A 22,024-nucleotide genomic window follows, 5' to 3' on the forward strand; every position below is an offset into this window, starting at 1 on the left:
GCAAAACGATCGTTTCTCTTGGCCGTATGGTGTCTAATGCTAAATTCGCAATAAGGTTCCCTGGTCTGGAAAAATTCATATCAATTGTGAGTTATCTTGTGATAACCCCAGACCTTAACCCACCTTTTCCCCATTTCAGATGCTGAGAGCTCTGCTGTGTATTTCCTACACTTTCTGTTTTCACTTCAGATTTACAATGATTTTCTTCTAAATCCCGCGTCAACGAAACCAAGCGGTCAGATTGATTTGTAAAGCTGGGTCTTAAGAATATAGACTACTATCTAAAATTTATTGCAAGTAACATCATTAGGAGTAATTTAGCTTCAGTATTCTGCTGAAAGAACTGCGCACGAGTAGTTTACACTGTTAAGAAGCAGAATTACATATGCAACACCTTTTTGAAGATGTAAAGCATCTGAAAATTAAAAGCCTGGCTTCGGTGCACGATCTTCCGAAGGGGTTCTCTGCACTTTGCACAATAATTGTGCACCACGGCTTGTCTAGCTACAGACAAGCACATCGCCTCCAATATTCTGCATAACCTCTGCAGCCATATCCGCCCCTCTGTGATATTACAAGCACATGCTCCGAGTTTATCCAAAGCAGTGCAGTGTAATCTCTGCGAGAGGAAAAAGAAAAAACGAAGGGAGTCGTAATATATTTCGAATACAAAAATGATCTCACGCAAATCTATATAGTCACCACAAGACATGTCGGAATAACGGGTAAGGGTAACATTTTGCAATTGCAACATTTATAATCTGTGGAGATTTAAAATTGCACGCAAACCATAACGTTTTCGGCTTCTCAGTATTCAGAGAGCCCGAAAACACCGGCGGAGTCGCGCGGCTGAAGAGTGACAGGTCGTGTTAAACAGGGGGGGGGGTGGGGGGAATCGCGTGATTGACAGCGGAACAGCCAATAGCAATCCGTCACGTTCGCAAGTAGCCAATCAAAGGGGGCGTAAACTCCAGGGTACTGAATGGCGGGAGTTGTAGTTCAGCTTCATTCACAGTCCGCAGCAACCGAGGCCGAGCCTCTGGACTACAAGCACCAGCAGCACCACCAGCAGCAGCAGGCGCCGCAAGTCACACCGGCCGCACCACACAGGGAAACTGGGCTGTTCCAAAGTGCCCGCCCTTTGGTCCTTATATGGCCAAGGCGTGGAGCGACTGCTCCCCATCATTGGTGACAGCGCGCTAGGATTGGCAGAGAGATGTTATATTAGGAGGTGCGCAAACCCTAAGCAGAACCAGTTGTGTGTAGTTGCCCAGTGTTGGTGAGGTGAGGTGGGGAAGGGAAGGGAAGGAGGAGAGACGCACAGATCCAAGGCTCTCCTTCTTTAAGGAAGAAGTCAGCGTCCCGCACACATCGCCTTCTACTTTTATCCGGCGATCATTTGCAACCCAGCGATTTTTCTTTTAACAACCCCCCTTCCCCCCCCCTCCAAATCCACGTCAATGAAGGAAAGAAGGCCAAGCCAGAAGCTTACTAAAAACGCGATGGATAATCAAATCGTGAAATGCAAAATAGTTGTGGTGGGAGATAGCCAATGTGGAAAAACCGCTTTGCTGCACGTTTTTGCTAAGGATTGTTTCCCAGAGGTATGTTACCTGATCTGATTTAACTTAGTGACTGTGACATTATTACTCTTTTGAGTTATGAAAATTGTTTTTTAAAATATAAATTTGATTACGTTTGAGGGTCCCATTCTCAGTCCGTTGTGTTTTTAAACATTTTACTAGCAGGTGCTGTTATCTACTTTTATGTGGTTGGGATTCATTTTAAATGCTTTTTAGTGACTTAATCTTTTGACAGTGAATGTATAATTGTTGCATACACTCTTGTTTTAAGCACTTTATGCTTCTAGGATTGTTTTCCTTGTATTTGCATACATTAAAAAAAATTAAAACCCATACCTCTATTTCACAATCGCTCTCGTTCTTTGTGTTCAGAACTATGTGCCCACGGTCTTCGAAAATTACACAGCCAGCTTTGAAATTGAAACACAAAGGATAGAACTGAGTCTCTGGGATACTTCAGGTAAGAAACGTCCCAGCTCTTGGAATTTTATTTTTCTCTCTTTTTCCCTCTCCCGGAGTTAGCGTTGCACGGTGGATGATGACAAGAGATCCAGGAATTTTAAGTACAAACCTTCATCCAGTAGGAAAATCTGCGTTACTTACCCGCCAACAACTTGGTGATCGGTTCAGTAACATGTCAAGCTGCTACCTTAAGAAAACAGTTCACTGTTTTAGTACGGGTTTTCAGTGTGCTTTTTGAGATGGGGGCTTAGGAGACAGAAGACATTCTAAATATATTTTAAATATCAGTAACCAAGAACGCCCTCTCAAGAAGAATATTTTTGTTCTACAATGGGGTTGATTTTAGTGCATAGTTTGAGAATTGACACGGGTTGGTTTATTCCACTAAGAGACGGCGGGAATAATTACACCAGCGAATCTGGGCATTTCAGGTCTGTAGGTGGGTAGATCGCCCCACGTTTTATTTTTGTTTTACAAACGAGAATTAATAAAATAAAGTACACCACATCGGGAAATCGGATGTTCCGAGCCGTTATCCCAGCCGCGCCACTGCAGTTGTCTAGGTTTTAAGATCAAAGGGATTGGAACCAGGGGAATGCGATTATAGGAGACGGGAGGTTCTCTCAATTCGTTTCGGCGGAGGGGATCTCGGGTTCAACCACAAAGTATTTAAAGACGATCCAACTTCGCCCAACACGGCGAGGATTAGGCGGGCTAAATTGAGGAATTGCCCGTTTCTTACTATCATAGAGGTTTCTTTAAGAGACATAAGGTTTAAATACATTTTGATGTCGTATTCTTAAATATAAACACGAATCTAATACATTTACTGGTGCATAGATTTAATTGGATCTGAAATCAGCGACCGCCCGTTTACACACTTATATTTGTTGGAGCTTTTTATATGCACTTGCATAATATGGCGAATTCTTGGGCAGTTGCAATAATTATTGTATCGAATTTTGGAATCAGCACAAACAGGGTGGTCCAAAATGCTCAGCTTGCGGTTTAGTAGAAAACTGCTTCTTAAAAGGCAGAATATACCAGCCTTAACTTCCTATATTTAAAGGCACATCAAAGACGAGAAGGTGGCTGAGGAGCCGAGATAACTGCCCCGATTGCCACCGAGGGAGATAGATTGCTTGCAGAGGCTCGTGTCGATCAAGCATTCTTTAAATGGTTCCCATTTAAGTGATCTAACAGAGCTGGAATTTTCCCTTTCCATACTGGTATGTGAGGAATTGCGTTGACAAGTCATAAAGACTCCGGAGCGTAAATCAGTCTCTTTACCAGCAGAGGCAGCGAGAGGAGAATGTCGCCACCTATATAAACCAGTTGTCATTGTGTACTTTGTTTCCCTCAAGAGAATGTGGCTCCACATAGGAGGTGTGTGATAACTCTAGAAATCGTATTTACACGTTATTCTTCACTTATTCAACTATTAGAATATTGTATTCCAAAGACAAAGGCAGCATTGTAAACAATACAATTCATTCATTAAGATGGGAAAAGATTCCTAATTTCCCGCGACCCCAACCCCCCCCAACATTTCTTGCTAAGACTCCCACTATGTGAACCTATTTTGTATCATTACACTGGCTCTCCTTTGTATAAAAGTTATATTGTTTTTTTAAACATGTCTAATAATATTAGGTACTGATGTTGGAATTCAGACTATAGTAATAAATTATATTGAAAGAGCAGACAGCTTCAAACTCCTAAGATTATATTTGTGATTGGCTTCCTCATAGTCTCTGGTAAGTTATGTGTAACTAAATAGCCAACTACATACCTGCTTCCTCACAATTAAAAGGTATCTAACCATTAACTGTGTGGAGAGTTCAGAGCCATTTGGCTAAAACATTATGAAATCAATTTTACAATAATGGGGCACCCTGGAGACACAACTTAAAGCCCTTTACATTCTGTGTTTTAGGATAAAATGGAGAAATGTACTGTATTAAAACGTTAAGTTGAATGTTTGCTTAAAATTGATTTTCCTCTGTATTTTCAAAATATTAGAACAGAGTGCAGTTATTAAAATATGGGGTGGATTTATAGTGCTGTTATCCTTGTTTAAAGCTGATTATATAATAGCACTTATCAAAGTGTTATTTTTCTTCAAGGAGAGATGTGCTGAGAATATCAATGACTTGGTATCCTACAACTGCACTCAGAATAACTTGAGAGTTCTGCCATATCATTTTATTTAGTCGGAATTGGCTAAATTCTCTCGCTACTAACCTGCTTTTGGCTGCAATCCTCTTTAGGTCAGGGTGCTGCCTGTCATAGGCCAGCTAATTACTTGCCCCTCTTTAATGTGCTGATCCATTAAACTAGCCATGTCATTCAAAACACGGGAAGCATTCCCCACTGAAGCAAAGCAAAAGCTTTCAAGCAGCTTTTGAAACCTTAGGTGGTGATTTTTTTTTTAGGACACTTGCTTTCTAATGCTAAAGCAATGGCTTTACTGTGGGCGGCCAGAACTTTCAAAATCATTGAAATTTCTACATTCCTGCTTCTCAACTTCGCACGAACACTGACAGTGGATTTGTTGTTAAACAGAAGCTGTACCACTAAATATCATAGCGGTCCATCACTGTTAATTAAATTTTTCTGTCCTTTTTTAAATGAACTGTTTCCTCCTTGTAACACCTGGATTGTGATTCATAGATGAAAACTATTCCCTCAAAAAAAACTGCACGTTTTTCTACATGTAATTAAGTTCTTAATTGATTTATATTTGTTTAAAAGTCTTAAAACCTAACTGTAACCCAGTGTGAAACAGAGTCTCTTGTGGATCTCAGAAATACTTGGACAGTTTAATGTCTGTGGTCAGTGGATGAAACAAAAAATTTCTGATAGGATTGCGCACACATTGGCAATATAGATGGTTCCAGTACAAGATTCTTGAGCTATTATTGCTGCAGCCTTTAAGTAACAGATCTCGCTATTTCTCACAGATAAGGTGCCACAATTCATAAGCATTACATTACCTCTTAATTGCTGGAAAGAAAGTATACAAATAATTAAAGATTTACTAATAATATTTGGATCTTGGAGCACGTGGTTAATTTTATACTCTGGGACTTATAGTAAAATTCTCATTATGAATGTCTTAAGATTTCAAACAGTGGGGGGTTGTGTGTGTGCACGTGTGAATAGAGTGTTGGGATGATATTGCAAAACACACTAAGCTTATCCAGCAATCCAAATGGCTTGTTCTTTTTGTCTGTGAGTCTAATGTCATTGGAAAAGGTAGTTATAGTTCCAGACATAAGACTTAGGCCAGATGATCGAAAATAAGTAATGGTCTTTGCATAGCATTCTTGATATTGGTACTACAGCAAGAACTGGAATTTACATAGAACCCTATTGACCTGGTGCAGTTCATTGTCAGTATGAAGGGCATATAGTTTGGTGGCAGCAGCAAATTACTTTTGGAACAGAAGTTCTGAAAATCTGTGCATTGCAAAGATAAACTTATCTCGCTGGCAGAGTGCGGCTGTTTGATCACGTATCTTGTCTAAAATAGGCCCAATGAAATGGTGATCCGAATCAATATTCTCTTATCCAGTCCTCTGGCAAGATGATAGTTGAAGAACACATGATCCATATCCTATCTTATCTTGAATGTGGTGACTGCTCTGTAGATGATGGGGTCTGCTGAAGATTCTTTGATCTTCAATACTCTGTAGTAATTAGCCAGTGTGTATATCACCAGACATTTTTATTTTAACTGCTTGAATTAATGTTTTCATACCCCTTTGGAAATGGATTACAGTAAAATAGTGCACATAATGGCTGCATGGTAGTTTGAAAACCATGAATACTTAATAGTTTATAGCTGTATTGGCCTGTTCATCAATATTGGTTCATGATTCTCCACAGTAATATTTTACATAGTGCTTTACTAATGCAACCTGAAAAGGAAACAAATTCTTGGGCTTGTTTGCCTCGCTTAAACTACAGCTCCTGTACTGACTGCATTTAATTCGAATCAGGGCGAATGAACTGGTTGTGGAAGGCTTATGCATTGATAACTAGCCACATTCAGTTCACGACTGGGTGCTATTCGATAACCAGCCTCATGCACCAATGAATTTTCTCTCAAGTTGAGATGAGACAGTTATACTAGCATGAATTTCTTGAGTTGCAGCTGAAACCCAGGCCAGCGAGGAAGTTGAAAGAAATTCAATTTAAATTATGGACAGTAAGCACCCAATGACATGGTATGGTCCCATTTCAGTGTGGCTCTGATATTGTGGAGTGAAGATGATCTATTGGTTGCACAGCCTGTGGGCTACTAGGCTATGGAGTTTAAAGCATCAATAGCATTGCACAGCCTGTGTGGGCTACTAGGCTATGGAGTTTAAAGCATCAATAGCATTGCACAGCCTGTGTGGGCTACTAGGCTGTGGAGTTTAAAGCATCAATAGCATTGCACATCCAGACACACACACAGCAATGGTACAATTAGTGAAATTTCAAATTGCCATCATAAATTTATATTCAGTTTTCCACACCAACTCATCACTTATTGCTTAGCCATTTTCTAGGCATAACTGATATTATGGTTCAGGAGTCCGTATCTAACAGTGCTCCCTCACGTTTAAGATATGTGGGGGAGGACTTTTTTTTCGAACTATTTTCATTGAAGTCTCTAGAATTACCAGGTGAGAGAAATCTTATGGTTCCAATTATGCTACAACATATTAGAGAACTGAACTGCTGCACTGCATTTTATGTTGCCATGTGTACACAGTAAAGAGTTTCCACCTTTTTTCAGCACTATCTACTGGGACAAAGTGTCACCAAATCATGATTCCTCTTTTGATCTTCAGTGAATTTTTTCCTGCTCTATTAGTGAAACCCAATGATTCTTCCCCACCCCCTCCCCAGCTTAGCTTTAGCAACCACGTCAACATTGTTAAATTCCTTCTGACCTGTAACTTGATTAAACCCAACACAGTAGGTTCCTTGCTGCTGGAAATAAATTGCCGTTCACTAGTTTGAACCTCACTAGTACCCCCTCATCCGACCGTAAGAGTTTAGCTTGAAGCTCGATGGCAAAAGACAGTGAGTGATTATAAATTATTAGTGTGGTCCTTGGATTATTGAGTCCCCACTTTATTTCCTTCAGTTTTTACTAAAACCATTTACAGCAACCGTGTTAAATACTATCCTCAGGTGATCAGTGAGAGATCAGGCAATATTTTTATAGTATCATTTAATTTCCACATGGGAACATCTGTGAAGCTTCAAAGTAAATTAGCTTTTGCTACACTGTGGGAATTCTAATTGTGCCGTTTATGCAGCTGGAAGGATTGGATTAATTATCAAATGAAAAAGATGGCCTGTGGAATACATTTAAACACAGAACTAGATAGGATAATGCTAGCATTACATGAGAATAAAGAATATGTGAAATTAGATCTCTCTAGATCATGCATAGCCTACTCTTTTTTTTTAAATTAAGTGATTTTGAGAAAATTTTAATTATCATTTGAGTGTTGGGATCTGCCTATTGTTTTAATGCAGGTGGTTGCTGCCTGAGTGCTCTCCCGGATTTGCTAAGTATCAGGACTGGTTGGTAGTCTCAACTGAAACCATATTAGTGTTTAGAGGGGAGTCAATTGGAAGTGGTTAAGAGTAGCAGCAAGCATTGTATGATATGGGGGAACTCAGAGGAATGTCCACTGGTATTGACATCACAACAGTATGTTGTAATGCTTATTCTCTTAAAAATGGATAATGAGCTGGAATCACAAGTCTAAGAGATCCCAGATCATTGGTACTTTCTTTTTATTTGAGTGATCTGAACACTTCCCAAATTCACTCCAGCGTAGGAGATGATTCTGGTGGCCAGTGTCCGTTTAATTCCCAGTGGTTGGCATTCTGATCTATGGAATGCAGTTATCTTTGCTGCACATGCTCCAGTATCCCAATGACAATATAACACAAGCTCCATTCTGAACAGATCAGTCATACCACACTAAAGGCCTGCTTCTAATCCAGGAAAGTTAAGCAGTTGGTAAGATTGGGAAGACATAGACTGAATTTTTTGAAAAAAAAAATAATTGAACCAACACATTGAGCTAGACTGACTCACCAACTGAATGAGAGCTGAAGAGAAAGGAGATACCTAGCCACTCTACCGCTGCACACTTCAAATCAAGAGTCCAGTTGGTTTGATTGAGTATTACAATTCTAAACTGCAGTGCAGGGAGCAGCAGTATTTGTCAGGAAGCAAATGAAAAACCTGTAAAATGGAAAAGTAGAGCAGTCAGACACTCCGGTCAGCAGCTAATAACTTGCCCCTCATTTAAATGTGCTTCCTGAGCCCGATGCATTGAGCTGATCCTTTGTGCTGAAGTGATTCTGCATTTAATGGCTAATGCTAGCCTTTCAGAGCTTGTCTCACTCTGATTTTAGTCTTTCGTTCTTCACTCACACCCAGTACTTTGACAAATGGCAATGGTGATACTACAGTCACTTTATGTTATAAATGCACTCTGTTATAAATTTAATGTAATCACTTTTTTAGGAGAAGGTTAAAATATTTTCATCTAATTATGAAAGTGTAGTTTTGACCATACAGGCACAGAATTCAAATGCAGCATTTAAAAGAAATCCACAAAATTGGGAGCTGAAAGCATTGGTTTAATAGGAATGAAGGCAGCGGTTACAGAATCAATTTTCAAAATTTTTTCTGGTTAAATATGATTCATTATATCAGATATTTACTTAATGGAAGTGGTAGGATTAGATTAGGGAACAAATTCTTGAGCTGATGGGGTTTATTGGTGTGTAATTACCAGGGGTAGTGAATCAGGTCAGTGGAATTGATTTGTCTGACCACATGATAAACCGGTGTATAGCTGTTGTAAGATCTTCACTCAATACAGTACCCTAAGCTGACTTTTTAATACCAGTGGAAATAATCTTTCTATCATTGGAATACTCCGCGGCTGTGTGGGGCAGAATCATGCTGGCTGCAAATCAGTAGGTCGTGGAAAGCTGCCAGCGAGGCGATGGCCCATGAACCTGTTTTCATCCAGTTTCTTAGGCTACCAAGCCTCCTTCTCACTCATTAATCATCAAACCTGACATAATGAAGAACACTAAATCAAAAGCAAAATAATGCAGATGCTGGAAATCTGAAATAAAAACAGAAAATGCTTTAGAAGTTCAGCAAGTCAGGCAGCATCTGTAGAGAAAAACAGTTAACATTTCAGGTCGAAAGACTTTTCATCAGAACTGTTCTGATGAAAGATATTCAATCTGAAACATTAACTCTGTTTCTTTCTCCACAGATGCTGCCTGGCTTGCTGAACTTCTCCAGCATTTTCTGTTTGTAATGAAGAACATGTTGCAAACTACAATTAGAATGAACTCTTTACAGTAGAAGACCTTTTTGTGCTGTAAAGTGACTGGTTGTTTGTACAGTATCTAAAGCAAGAGAAAACAGTCATAATTATATTATGCCTATTGTGGGGCGGGGGGGGGGAGAAAACATATTCAGCTACTAATTGTAATAAATTCTGTAGCTTGGATGTGATTTAATCACTTTACCTACTACAGACTACTTTGTTTTTATCCATTTTTGCCAAATGAAGGCTCAGTGGTAGCACTCTTGCCTCTGAGTCAAACCCCACTCCAGAGACTTCAACACACAATCTAGGCTGACACTTCAGTGCAGTATTGAGGGAGTGCTAACACTGTCCAAGGTGAAGGAAGAGATGTTACTCCAAGGCCCCATCTGCCTGCTGAGGTGGATGTAAAAGATCCCATGGTGCTAAACAATTAAAGAGCAAGAGGACTCCTTCTGGTGTCCTGGCCAACATTTATCCCTCAAACAACATAACTAAAACAGATTATCTGATCATTTATCTCATTGCTGTTTTTGTCAGATCAAGCTGTGCACAAATTGGCTGCCATGTTCGCCTATATTGCAGCTAGGTTGGAGGTATTCCTGGAGTTTTGATCATGTGACATCTGTAAATGTTATTGTATTTACCTTATAAACTATAGTTGAGTATCTTTGCTCGTGGTTTCGCGTCAGCAACTTTGTGCGAGAAGTTTCGAGAACCAGGAGGCGTGGCGGGGGGATGGCGACGTCATCGAGCCAGAGGCTTCTCTGCGGCGGCTGCCAATGATGCCACTGAGCACGGGGGGTGGGAAATCTGAAGGGCACAGTTCTCCCGGGCTGCTAGCAGCAGTGCCTGGGTAATTCATGCCCCGTTCCAGGGAGACTCCCAGACAATCTGGGAGGGTTGGCAACCCTACATTTCAAAAGTACTTCATTGGCTGTGAAGTGCTTTGGAAGGTCCTGAAGATGTGAAAGGGCTACATAAATGCAACTTCTTCCTTTTGTATTTTAGTTTGAATATTGCATGCAGTAACAAAGTGGAGTTATCATTCTTCAGCGGCATGAATTTGAAAGACTGTCTTCAAAGTCACTTGCGTATTTGAAGATGTGCAGATTAAATATACTGAAGACTCATTTTCTGGCGTTGGACGAACACATTTATTTTTGTTGACATCAGTTTTAAAGTAATGAGTATTTACAGTTCCTGTCTTACCAGCCATAAGGATCCAAATTACATTCTTCACCTTAGCTGTCTGCATGTTTTGTATTAAACCGCTGTGCCTGAAATGAGATACCAGGGGAATTCTATGGTTACATACTTAAGGAGTGTTCAACTGAAGAATGGCAGATTGGGGCAGACTAGACTGCTTGTTACAGTGCATTTTAATGTAAATACTTTGCACAAAAAATACTATACGACTGACGGTTTGGCTTTTTGTATCCAGGATCTCCTTACTACGATAATGTCCGACCGCTTTCCTACCCAGATTCTGACGCTGTTTTGATTTGTTTTGATATAAGTCGCCCGGAGACCCTCGACAGTGTGCTTAAGAAGGTAGGTGCACCAAAGAGCATATTCCATTTTAACGCACAAAATATTTAATTGCGATTCGAGCGAGAAATCCACTGCCAGAAAGGGACATAGTTTTATCCCTTAATGTAGTTGTTATAATGTGCAGAGAAACCGAACTCTCACTCCTTCACATCTGTATTCTAAGTGCAGCTATTTCCTAGAGTGGAACACCTCAACCACCTTCACTTTAAAACCCTCTGTTGACCATCTTGTTTTCTCCTTACTTTTATTTAGCAAATTAGTCTTGCTATGTTTACTGTGAAAACACCCCTTTTTGAACCCCACTTGGCATTGTTTAGTGAATAATGTACGGGCAAGTAAAACAGTTTCTGAAAACGTGTAGAAAACATACAATACCACCTTCTTTTAAGCTGAAACAAATGCATGGACCAAAGGAAGCCCTTTCGCAAGGCCTGTGCAATTTCTGCACTGATATCTTAACTTACCAGTTCCAATGATGTCCTAGATTGGGATGTGGCTGGCACTCCCTGGAAGTGAGTTGTAATGCAATCACAGTGGAAAGTGATGACGTAATTGGAGTGGAACTTTCAACACAAAAGATCCTGCTCTCAGCCAACAACTAATAATTTAGAAGCACCAAGCAGTGGAATAAGAAATATTAAGAGTTCTGAAGGAATATGCATGCATTTAGGATTATATAGGAATTCTTCACAATGAGTACTGTGCCCAAAGGCATTCTCTTACTAGCCTGGTTAGCAATTTAGGTGCTGGTGTTGATAGGTTTTGACTCCTGCATTTGTAAATCTTTTTCAGTGTACTATTACAATCTCCATGCAGTCCATAAGAAAACTATTGCCCCTTTAAAATAAAACCAAGAGGGATAGCAAACTAATGTTGATACAAACAAAAATCATCAAATTTTAAATCTGCTTTCTTCCAATAACCTAGATTAAATGTGACTGTGTGGTGCTGGATGGTAACTGCAGTAAGTCACCTTGTATACAACAACCTTCTAACCTTCTGTTCTGGTTATTGTGGAAAGAAGGCAGCTGAACCTCTTTATAAACTTTAGAATAATAGCTTTGTGTACATTGATTTGAATGCTGGAGGTGCTTACGTTTGCAGTCTTGAGCACAGCTGTGAATTTGGACTCATTGCAGCATGAGATCAGTGGCTGAGTCATCAGGAAGACTCCAAAGAGATGGGCAAAACAGTGCCAAGTCTGCCTATCAGTGCTGAGTGTCACTGAAGGGAAATTGCATAAGGGAGACATTTAATAGTCACATCCTGCAGAGCAACTAGCATCACGACTGAGAAATACGTATGGTGAGGTAGCCGCCCTGTATTTGTAAGAGTTAAAATCCAGTGGCCGTCCCGCTCATTTTCTCTGACTTTAAATTTTGCCGATGTGCAATACTCACATTCATTTGGAATAATAATCATTAGAGATGGAAAATGAATTTCCCAGAAATTAATTTCCATAATCAGAGATTGGGTAATCTTTTTTCTTTCCAATCACGAGGGATTAAAGGCCAAAAAAGATAAAAGTATAACGTTCTACCATTTGTCCTTCTCCCTTAGAAAATGCTGCCTCTCTGTGGTACTGTCTGTTCTGGACATGTGTTCAGAAGCTTTTCTACATGCTGTTACTGTTAAGAACTGTTCTATGTTTGAACAGTCCAAAATAGAATTCCAAAGGATATGTTCTCGCAGGGTGACTTGCAGCCTCCACTCCGCTCCCACATGCCATTTGTTCTTTTACCAATCCAGATGGCACGGAAACTAATAAAACAAACCCTTTCTTTTAGTCTTGATGTGGGTTTGGCCATTGTTCACTACCAGCACAATCACATTCTATGTAGCTTATATATGACAAAAGCAGTATATCTTGCGTTTTTAGATTGATATGTACAGGCAGCAAGAAACAAAACTAGTGTTATTACCACTTTATCCCAGCTCGAGCTCCACAAGGGGTTGAATGAAGTTCCCGTGTGCACTGTTTTAACTTGTTGACACATTTTCTTAGAATTCAGGAATTTAATATAGTAAACATATCAACCAGTGAGCTAAAAATAGCACACAGAGGAATTTCAACCACTCAGTCATTGTTTTAAACTATCATCACTTAGGTAAACAGTCCAATTACAATGTGGAAAATATTAATCCAATGGACTAAAATGTAACTAACTCTGGATTTAATTCACAATTCAGATCATTAACACTGGTCATTTGTGGTAGGGAATCTCATTAAGAGACTGCAGCGGTTCAAGAAGGCGGCTCACCACCACCTTCTCGAGGACAATTAGGGATGGGCAATAAATGCCGGCCTTGCCAGCGACGCCACATCCCGTGAACGAATAAAAAAATAAAAAAAAATAAAAAAAATATTAATAGGAACCATTTCTTCTTCTTTATGGTATTCAACACTGAGCCTAGCCAAGCCCTTGATATCATCTGCAATTAAACTACTTTTTACGCACGTCTACTTAAAGAGAATGTGACCATAAGCATTCACATACTGTCTGTTTCCCTCTGTTAAATTATGCTTAATAGCTTTGTTTAATATGTTCTTTACAAAGTGCGTGCTGCAGCCACGAGCAGTGACTTTGAAAAGAAATCGACTTTAGTTTCATAGAAAGCTTCATTATCTTTGTTTTCTATCTTTTCAGTGGAAAGGTGAGATCCAGGAATTCTGCCCAAACACAAAAACCTTGTTGGTCGGCTGTAAATCTGATCTGCGCACAGATCTGACGACATTAGTGGAACTGTCCAATCACCGACAGAATCCGGTGTCCTACGATCAGGTATGTTTTGATTTCCATTATTCAATGACTGACATTGTGCTTGTACAAAGGAAGGAGTGTCGATGGTGTGCTTCCCATTCAAGTTTGCACTTGACCCAGAATTCTTGTTGAACTCAACAGAACTTTTAACAGCAATGAAGTGATGGAATTGTATCCATCTCTTAATTGTTCAGAAAGCAAATAAATATTTGCTAGTGTATTTACCAATGCTGATGCTACTGGCAGCCCCAACTTTGACAATAGTATTGTAAGATAAATAATATGGTGCCTCCTGGAGGCGCCTAGCTCTTCTCCCTCCCACCACCACCCCCCACCCCCCCCAACCAAAGATGCAGGTTGCACCAGTGCAGCAGTTATGTAAATGCCATCTTTAGTTGTGCCACTGCCATTTTTGCTGCCCCTTTGTGTTTTGTAATGATAGTAAAAGGCATATCTCACACTGCTTGATTAAAGATACAAGTGTCACGTCACCACAAAGAATGAAACCAAGCCTGAACAGTAAATAACACATCGGTGGTTTTGTTTTCTTGACCATACATTATAGCTCTGGAATTGACTAGCAGTAATTTCTCCAGCATGACCGTCCGTCTTAAGAAAGACTTACAGAAAATACAGATCATTCATAATGTGATGTACTTTGGAAGTTGCAAATTGCATTCATTACTGAGCAGAGTTCATTGATGCCCTTGTTAAAGGGAGGTCTCTGATCTGAGTGAGGTATATAAACAGTATTATCAGTTATAGCACACATAGCTCTTTGAAACTTTGAGCCCCATGGTGCAACTGTGGGCTGATGCGTACGATGACACATTTCCATGTACAATAGTGCTGTTGAGTTCCAGGGGGAGAGTGGAGCAGCCCAATACATCCAGCTGCATAATTAACTAACTGACATCTGCGTCGTTAGTTGGGGAAAAGGAATGGTCACAGTTACCCCAGCAAGTAGGGCGGTTTCATTGTATGTAGTGGCATTATGATGCACACTTGCATCCTGGGCAGTTTTTCAGCATATACTGCAGCCAGTGCCCTTCCAGCATCAGACTGACTACCTGAGAGAATCATGTTGGAGGTGGAGCAGCTGAACCACAGTACAGTTCAGCTGCTTTGTGCAGGCATTTTTGTACCAGTTAAATTCAGTGTGAAATCTCAATGTAACAATAGTAGAGGTGGCTCTGCAGCATTTGAATGTGGTTTTAACACTCCAATCCTTTGGAAGCTCAGCTACACCCATGCAGTGCAAGCTCACGAGCCTGATGGCTTTTAATTTATATCCACATATTACATCACATCTGCAAAGAGTGGTGTTTCATCAGTTTTGTTGCATTCTTCGTTTCATTTTTAGATCAGTTTAATGTTTATGTAGTCAGTGATCTCAGCCCTGCTACTGATGAAGATTGCTAGCAGAAAAGAAAATACATTTTAACCTGTGGGCATTTAATTCTCGCTGTTCATTATTTTTGGTGGACATATTAAAAATTTTACATAAATTCCGATCTGTACTATTTCACTGCCATGAAATAGCATTAATTTTTTTTTAAAAACATGAATAATATTATAGTGCACATAGGAATATATGCAAATGTATAACAGGTGCACTAAAAATAGCACGTAGAGGGAATGAAACCCAATTATATGTTCAAATACATATATACTGTCAGAACTTCATTTCATCAAGGGCAAAAATATTTCACTGCCCTGCTCCACTGTCATTGAGTCTCAATTAAAGATGTTAGTTAATTCAGTTCTCTCCACTATAATATCCTTCAAGTACACATGCTGTAGTGGAGTAGATGGGAAAAAAATACTGCAGTAACACATGGATAAGGGCCTTTGCAAATAGGTCTGTGAACCTGCTATCTTAGTGTGATATATGGTCAGTAATGCTTAAATATAAGCTGTTCCTCAGATCCTAGATTAGAACATTATATAAAGAGTATTGTACTAATATGGGGTGACAACGGGCATCGATAACAAAGAGACATTATCTCTTTTATTGGTCTCCATGCACAGTTACAAAGCTTTACATTCCTAGTGTGTACTACCACAAAATTCCTAATGTATGTTTGTGGGAAGTTTCTTAAGTTGTCTGTGAGAAGTGTAGGCTTGATGGAGTGAATGACCTTCACTCGTTCAAAGAGCATAAAGCACTGATAGATACTTCAATTGCTTTGTTTTCAAATAGTTGCCATATCAAAAGTTTTTTTTTAATGTGATAGCCTCCCACTATAGTACTTTAATATTATTTGCTGTTAGCAGTTGCCCCTCTACTATAGACCCAAACAAAAAAAAATCCACATCAGGGCTTTGATCTTAGAACACACTTTTTGTCAAAGGTACTCTTATTGAGAAGGTTGACTGTACAACTTATTGTATCGATTATGAGAAAAGATTCTACTTTGATCTTAAAAGAAATAGACACCGAGCTTCCAGCTGGGCCATTAAATGTAAAGACGTCCTTGTAGCCATGCCATTGATCCATTATTAATCCAGAATTTGTTGTCTCTTCAGGGTACCAACATGGCCAAGCAGATTGGAGCAGCAACATATATTGAATGCTCATCGTTGTCTTCCGAGAACAGCGTAAGAGACATTTTTCACGTGGCTACGCTGGCTTGCGTAAATAAGCCAAACAAAAACGTCAAACGGAACCAATCAAAGCGAGCCACAAAAAGGATTTCACATGTGCCCAGCAGACCCGAACTATCTACAGTGTCTCCCGATTTGCGGAAGGACAAGGCGCGAAGCTGCACAGTGATGTGAGAATGGTGGGGTTGGGGAACAGATGGAGACAGTCAGACGAAGTTACAATGACGTGGAATGAAAGGCTTTTTTGACAAAAAAGGAAAGGACTACGTGCAGTGCACAGCATCATTTACATACCAACGTGGCTCAAATAGCCTTTGAAAAGATATCCTTCACCTTTTTGTGTGGGACCTTGGGGTTCAGCAAGTGGAATGACTTGGCCTGAAAAAGCTGGGTGTAGATGCTGTCATCGGAATATGTGAGAAAGATAATCTTATGAATCCCTGGAGCTCCTAAGGGATGCCAGATCAAAGACTTGCGAGGGCCTCGTACCAGTAATAGAAGGCACAAGAGCTTGTTAGGAGGGGGAAGGCGAGAAAGAAACAAAAAAAAAATCAAACCAGCAAGCAAAATAACAATTATACTTCATTCTTGGAAGTTTTTTGGGGATGCTGTATTTATATGGACTTGTGGAGGGGGCAATATTGCCCAAATAATATTGAACATATAATGAGCGCTGTAGTTGCACTTTGTCCATCATCATTGCAAAAATGAGATCATTCCAGTGTTTCTACACCACTAAACAGTTGGTTTCTTCACTAAACAATGCTTTATGATTGGTGCATCATAATGCTTTAGGGTGGTATTATATAATGGCTGGCAAAAGCTTTTCTGTATTAGGTATTGTAAACTTAAATTATAAAATGTTTTCAAAAACTGTAGAGTGTCTTACAATTTTTTTTGAATGTTGAAGTTTGTACGTCCATTCTAATGTTTTGGCAGTATTTATTGAAGTATAGTATTTTTTTCTTGGAAAATATAATCCAGTATTGATGTAAATTATTGCAATAATTCTTTGTTTAGAAACCACCAATTAGAATTATTCAAGCTGTTTATAATAAGCAGACTGTTCTGTACCTGATCACTAAACTGTATTTTTAATCTGAGCTTATTAAAGCTTATGATCCATTACAAAGAATACTTATTTCTTTGCCAAATAAAAAAAAAACTCTGATCACAGCTTTGATTATTCTTTCTTGGTATGCAATATGTTGAGTAGTACAAACATTTCTGCTCACAAGAAAGGTTTAGATCAACTAGGCTGTTAAGAGCCTGTTTAATCTCATCTTGCCAAAATACCAACCCTACCATCTTCCCATTACTGCCTGGAACATCCACTTGACTATTAGATGGGGGACTTCCGTGAAAAACGGCACTCTGACAAAGCAACATTCCCTCAGTATTCCACTAAAGTTTCAGTCCAGCTTCTGCATTCAAGAAGGACTCATCCACAACCTTCTAACTTGAGGGTAAGTGCTAATAAGGCCATTTTAAAAGAAAAAGCAAACCGAGCACTAGGGTTCATTTCCAAAATGATAGAATTGAAAAGCAGAAAAGTTATGTTAAACTTGTATAGAACCTTGGTTAGAGCGCATTTGAGATTTGTGCACAATTTTGGTCTCCATATAAAAATGGGTACAAAAATGATTCAGAAGGATGATACCAGAACTGAGAGGATATACTTATCAGGAAAAGCTGAAAAGGTTGGGGCTCTTTTCTCTAGAAAAGAGAAGGCTGAGGGGTGACCTGATAGAGGTTTTTAACATAATGATAGGGTAGATCTAGGGAAAATGTTTCCATTTGTGGGGGGTGTCCAAAATTGGAGGTCATAAGTACAAGATAGTCACTAATAAATCTGATAGGGAATTCAGGAGAAGCTTCTTTACCTAAAGAGTGGTAAGAATGTGGAATGCACTACCACAAGGAGTAATTGAGGGAAATAGAATAAATGCATTTAAGGGGAAGCTAGATAAGCACATGAAGGAGAAAGGATTAGGAGGATATGCTGATAGGGTTAGATGAAGTAGGGAGGGAGGAGACTTGTGTGGAGAATAAACGCTGGCATAGACAAGTTGGACCGAATGGCCTGTTTCTGTGCTGCAGACTATGTAGCTACCAACTGAGCCAAGCTAAATACCTAGGAGGTGGGAATTTTAACCCCCCCCCCCACTTGACTGGCAGAAACCAGGTGGGTAGTTAAAATGCCCTGTGTGACTTACCTCCTCCGATCTTGCTGCCTTCCGATCCTGACATTAACCTGTTCTTTTTAGCCAGCAAGCAGGACACCCTTCGGAAGGCAGTGAGGTCCTGCTTTAAATATGCAGATTGGGCTCCGGTTATGTCATTGAGGTCCGACTGCAATCTTAACACCAGGCCTGAACGAAGAAGTTAGGCCAAACGTGCCAGGGCCAGAAGAGGCCCAGAAAGGTAAGTTTCTTTAATTTTGTTTATTTGGTTTCCTTGTGGGCCAGGAGGAGTTGGAGTGCCACACAAACCACAGACCATATGATCAATTCCCCAGCGGCGGCCTCGTCACCCGAAATCCTGCTCCCATCCGCCGCATTCAGGCGGGCGACTAACTCCGAGATATAGATGAGTTAAAATCACCTGGGCCTCATGCTGTAGGGTGCTGGGCGGCTTCCCATTCACCTCGCACCCCCCACCCCCCCCGTCTCCCCTGCCCCCCACCGTTGCACCGATTCTGCTCAACCTTAAAATCGCCCCCCCCCTCCCCCCCGCTAATCTTCACATTTAATATCTCTACTATTCACCATTACCTTCACTGTCACATTAATCTTAGAAAACCAAACTGTTCCTTAGTGAAATATGAAAACCCAAGAAAATACATATGGACCGGTGCATACTAACCATTGTTCCAAATGTGGAGTTAGTGAATTCAAAAGGCTGTGAATAGATGGGGGGCGGTGAGGGGACAGCTGGACAAGTAAAAAATAAATGCAGGATGATACAGAAAGGTTATCTCAGTCAGGTCTATGGAGAGACATTAGAGAGACAAAAAGTGAATAGAGTTGAAGGTAATGTAATGTGAATAGAAAGCAACAGGAAATCGGGAAAGAAGCTAAGGTCTGACTATGTGACAGTGTTAAGAGATCTTCAAGGTGCTCCAGCAGCAGATGCAATACTTTCCTGAATTCTGCATTGAGCTTGGCTGCAGCAGATAGAAAAGTTGGATTGAGACTTTTATATCTGGATGAAGCCATCGAGGGAGCTATCCACAAGTTCACGGACGATACAAAGATTTGCGTGGGTGTTAGGACCTTAGGTGAAAATAATATATTACAGGCAGATCTCAATGTAATGGGGGAATAAGCCTGTGTCTGACAGATTTCATTTAATGTAGATAAATGTAGTGTTATGCACATGTGCAGGGTTGCCAGCTTAGGGTTGTTGAGCAGGAGAAGGACCTAGGTGTTACAATATATGGATCTCTGAAGGTTCATGACCGCTGCTGAGAGGCTATTGCAAAAAAACAAATAGTATACTAGGATATGTTGCCAAGATGATTAAATACAAAAGCAAACATACTATTCTTTCCTTGTATAAGAACTTGGTTAGGCCTCATTTAGCATATCGTGTCCAGTTTTAGTTCCCTCATGATGGGTGATACAGTGGCCATGGAAAAGGTTCAGTGGAGGGCCAATAGATCGATACCTGGTTTAAAGGTCCTTAGTCATCACAATCGACTTAGGGGCCTGGGAATTTTTATTTTAGAAAAGCATGAACATCAAGGAAATATGATTGAGGTCTTTAAAATAATCATAGAATCATAGAAATTTATGGCACAGAAGGAGGCCACACGGCCCATCGTGTCTGTGCTGGCCAAAAAAGAGCTATCATGCCTAATTCCACTTTCCAGCACATGGTCCATAGCCTTGTAGGTTATGGTACTTCAAGTGCATATCCAAGTATGTTTTAAATGTGATGAGGGTTTCTGCCTCTACCAGCCTTTCAGGCAGTGAGTTCCATACCTCAACCACCATAATGAAAGGATTTGATTAGATTTGGTTCATGTGGATTGGCTATTTGAGTTAGCCAGATTAGGGAAGACTAAGGGATAAGAACATAAGAACATAAGAAATTGGAGCAGGAGTAGGCCAATCGGCCCCTCGAGCCTGCTCCGCCATTCGATAAGATCATGGCTGATCTGATCCCAACCACAAATCTAAAGAACACAAGAAGTCGGAGCAGGACCCGGCCACATAGCCCCTGGGCCCTCTCCGCCACCCACAGGGCATTGACCGATCCGAACTCAGCTTCATGTCCAATTTCCTGCCCGCTCCCCATAACCCCTAATTCCCTTTACTTCTAGGAAACTGTCTATTTCTGTTTTAAATTTATCTAATGATGTAGCTTCCACAGCTTCCTGGGGCAGCAAATTCCACAGACCTACCACCCTCTGAGTGAAGAAGTTTCTCCTCATCTCAGTTTTGAAAGAGCAGCCCCTTATTCTAAGATTATGCCCCCTAGTTCTAGTTTCACCCATCTTTGGGAACATCCTTACTGCATCCACCCGATCAAGACCCTTCACAATCTTATATGTTTCAATAAGATCGCCTCTCATTCTTCTGAACTCCAATGAGTAGAGTCCCAATCTACTCAACCTCTCCTCATATGTCCGCCCCCTCATCCCCGGGATTAACCGAGTGAACCTTCTTTGTACTGCCTCGAGAGCAAGTATGTCTTTTCTTAAGTATGGAGACCAAAACTGTATGCAGTATTCCAGGTGCGGTCTCACCAATACCCTATACAACTGCAGCAATACCTCCTTGCTTTTATATTCTATCCCCCTAGCAATAAAAGCCAACATTCCGTTGGCTTTCTTGATCACCTGCTGCACCTGCATACCAACTTTTTGATTTTCTTGCACTAGGACCCCCAGATCCCTTTGTACTGCAGTACTTTCCAGTCTCTCGCCATTAAGAAAATAACTTGCTCTCTGATTTTTCCTGCCAAAGTGCATAACCTCACATTTTCCAATATTATATTGCATCTGCCAAATCTCCGCCCACTCACCCAGCCTGTCTATATCCCCTTGCAGGTTTTTTATGTCCTCCTCACTCTCTACTTTCCCTCCCATCTTTGTATCATCTGCAAATTTTGATATGTTGCACTCGGTCCCCTCCTCCAAATCGTTAATATAGATTGTAAAGAGTTGGGGACCCAGCACCGACCCCTGTGGAACACCACTGGTTACTGGTTGCCAGTCCGAAAATGAACCATTTATCCCAACTCTCTGCTTCCTGTTCGATAACCAATCCTCCACCCATGCCAGAATATTACCCCCAATCCCGTGATTTTTTTATCTTAAGTAATAATCTTTTATGTGGCACCTTGTCGAATGCCTTCTGGAAGTCTAAATACACTACGTCCACTGGTTCCCCTTTATCCACCCTATACGTTATATCCTCGAAGAACTCAAGCAAATTTGTCAGACATGACTTCCCCTTCATAAAGCCATGCTGACTTTGTCCTATTAAATTATGCTTATCTAAATGTTCCGTTACTGTCTCCTTAATAATAGACTCCAAAATTTTACCCACCACAGATGTTAAGCTAACTGGCCTATAATTTCCAGCCTTCTGCCTACTACCCTTTTTAAATAACGGTGTTACATTAGCAGTTTTCCAATCTGCCGGGACCTCTCCTGAGTCCAGGGAATTTTGGA

General features: G+C 40.4%; 1 protein-coding gene across 1 annotated transcript; it reads left to right on the forward strand.

Moving 5' to 3' along the window:
- Positions 1 to 1,236: 1,236 nt before the first annotated feature.
- Positions 1,237 to 17,517, forward strand: rnd3b (Rho family GTPase 3b). The gene is made up of 5 exons (XM_067987162.1): positions 1,237 to 1,604; positions 1,956 to 2,043; positions 10,863 to 10,972; positions 13,621 to 13,755; positions 16,264 to 17,517. The coding sequence occupies exons 1-5, from the start codon at positions 1,461 to 1,463 to the stop codon at positions 16,513 to 16,515; spliced, it is 729 nt and encodes a 242-aa protein (XP_067843263.1). The 5' UTR covers positions 1,237 to 1,460; the 3' UTR covers positions 16,516 to 17,517.
- The last annotated feature ends 4,507 nt before the right edge of the window (positions 17,518 to 22,024 follow it).

Source organism: Heptranchias perlo, chromosome 7 (assembly GCF_035084215.1).
Source record: "Heptranchias perlo isolate sHepPer1 chromosome 7, sHepPer1.hap1, whole genome shotgun sequence".
In the NCBI taxonomy this organism is placed as follows: domain Eukaryota; kingdom Metazoa; phylum Chordata; class Chondrichthyes; order Hexanchiformes; family Hexanchidae; genus Heptranchias; species Heptranchias perlo.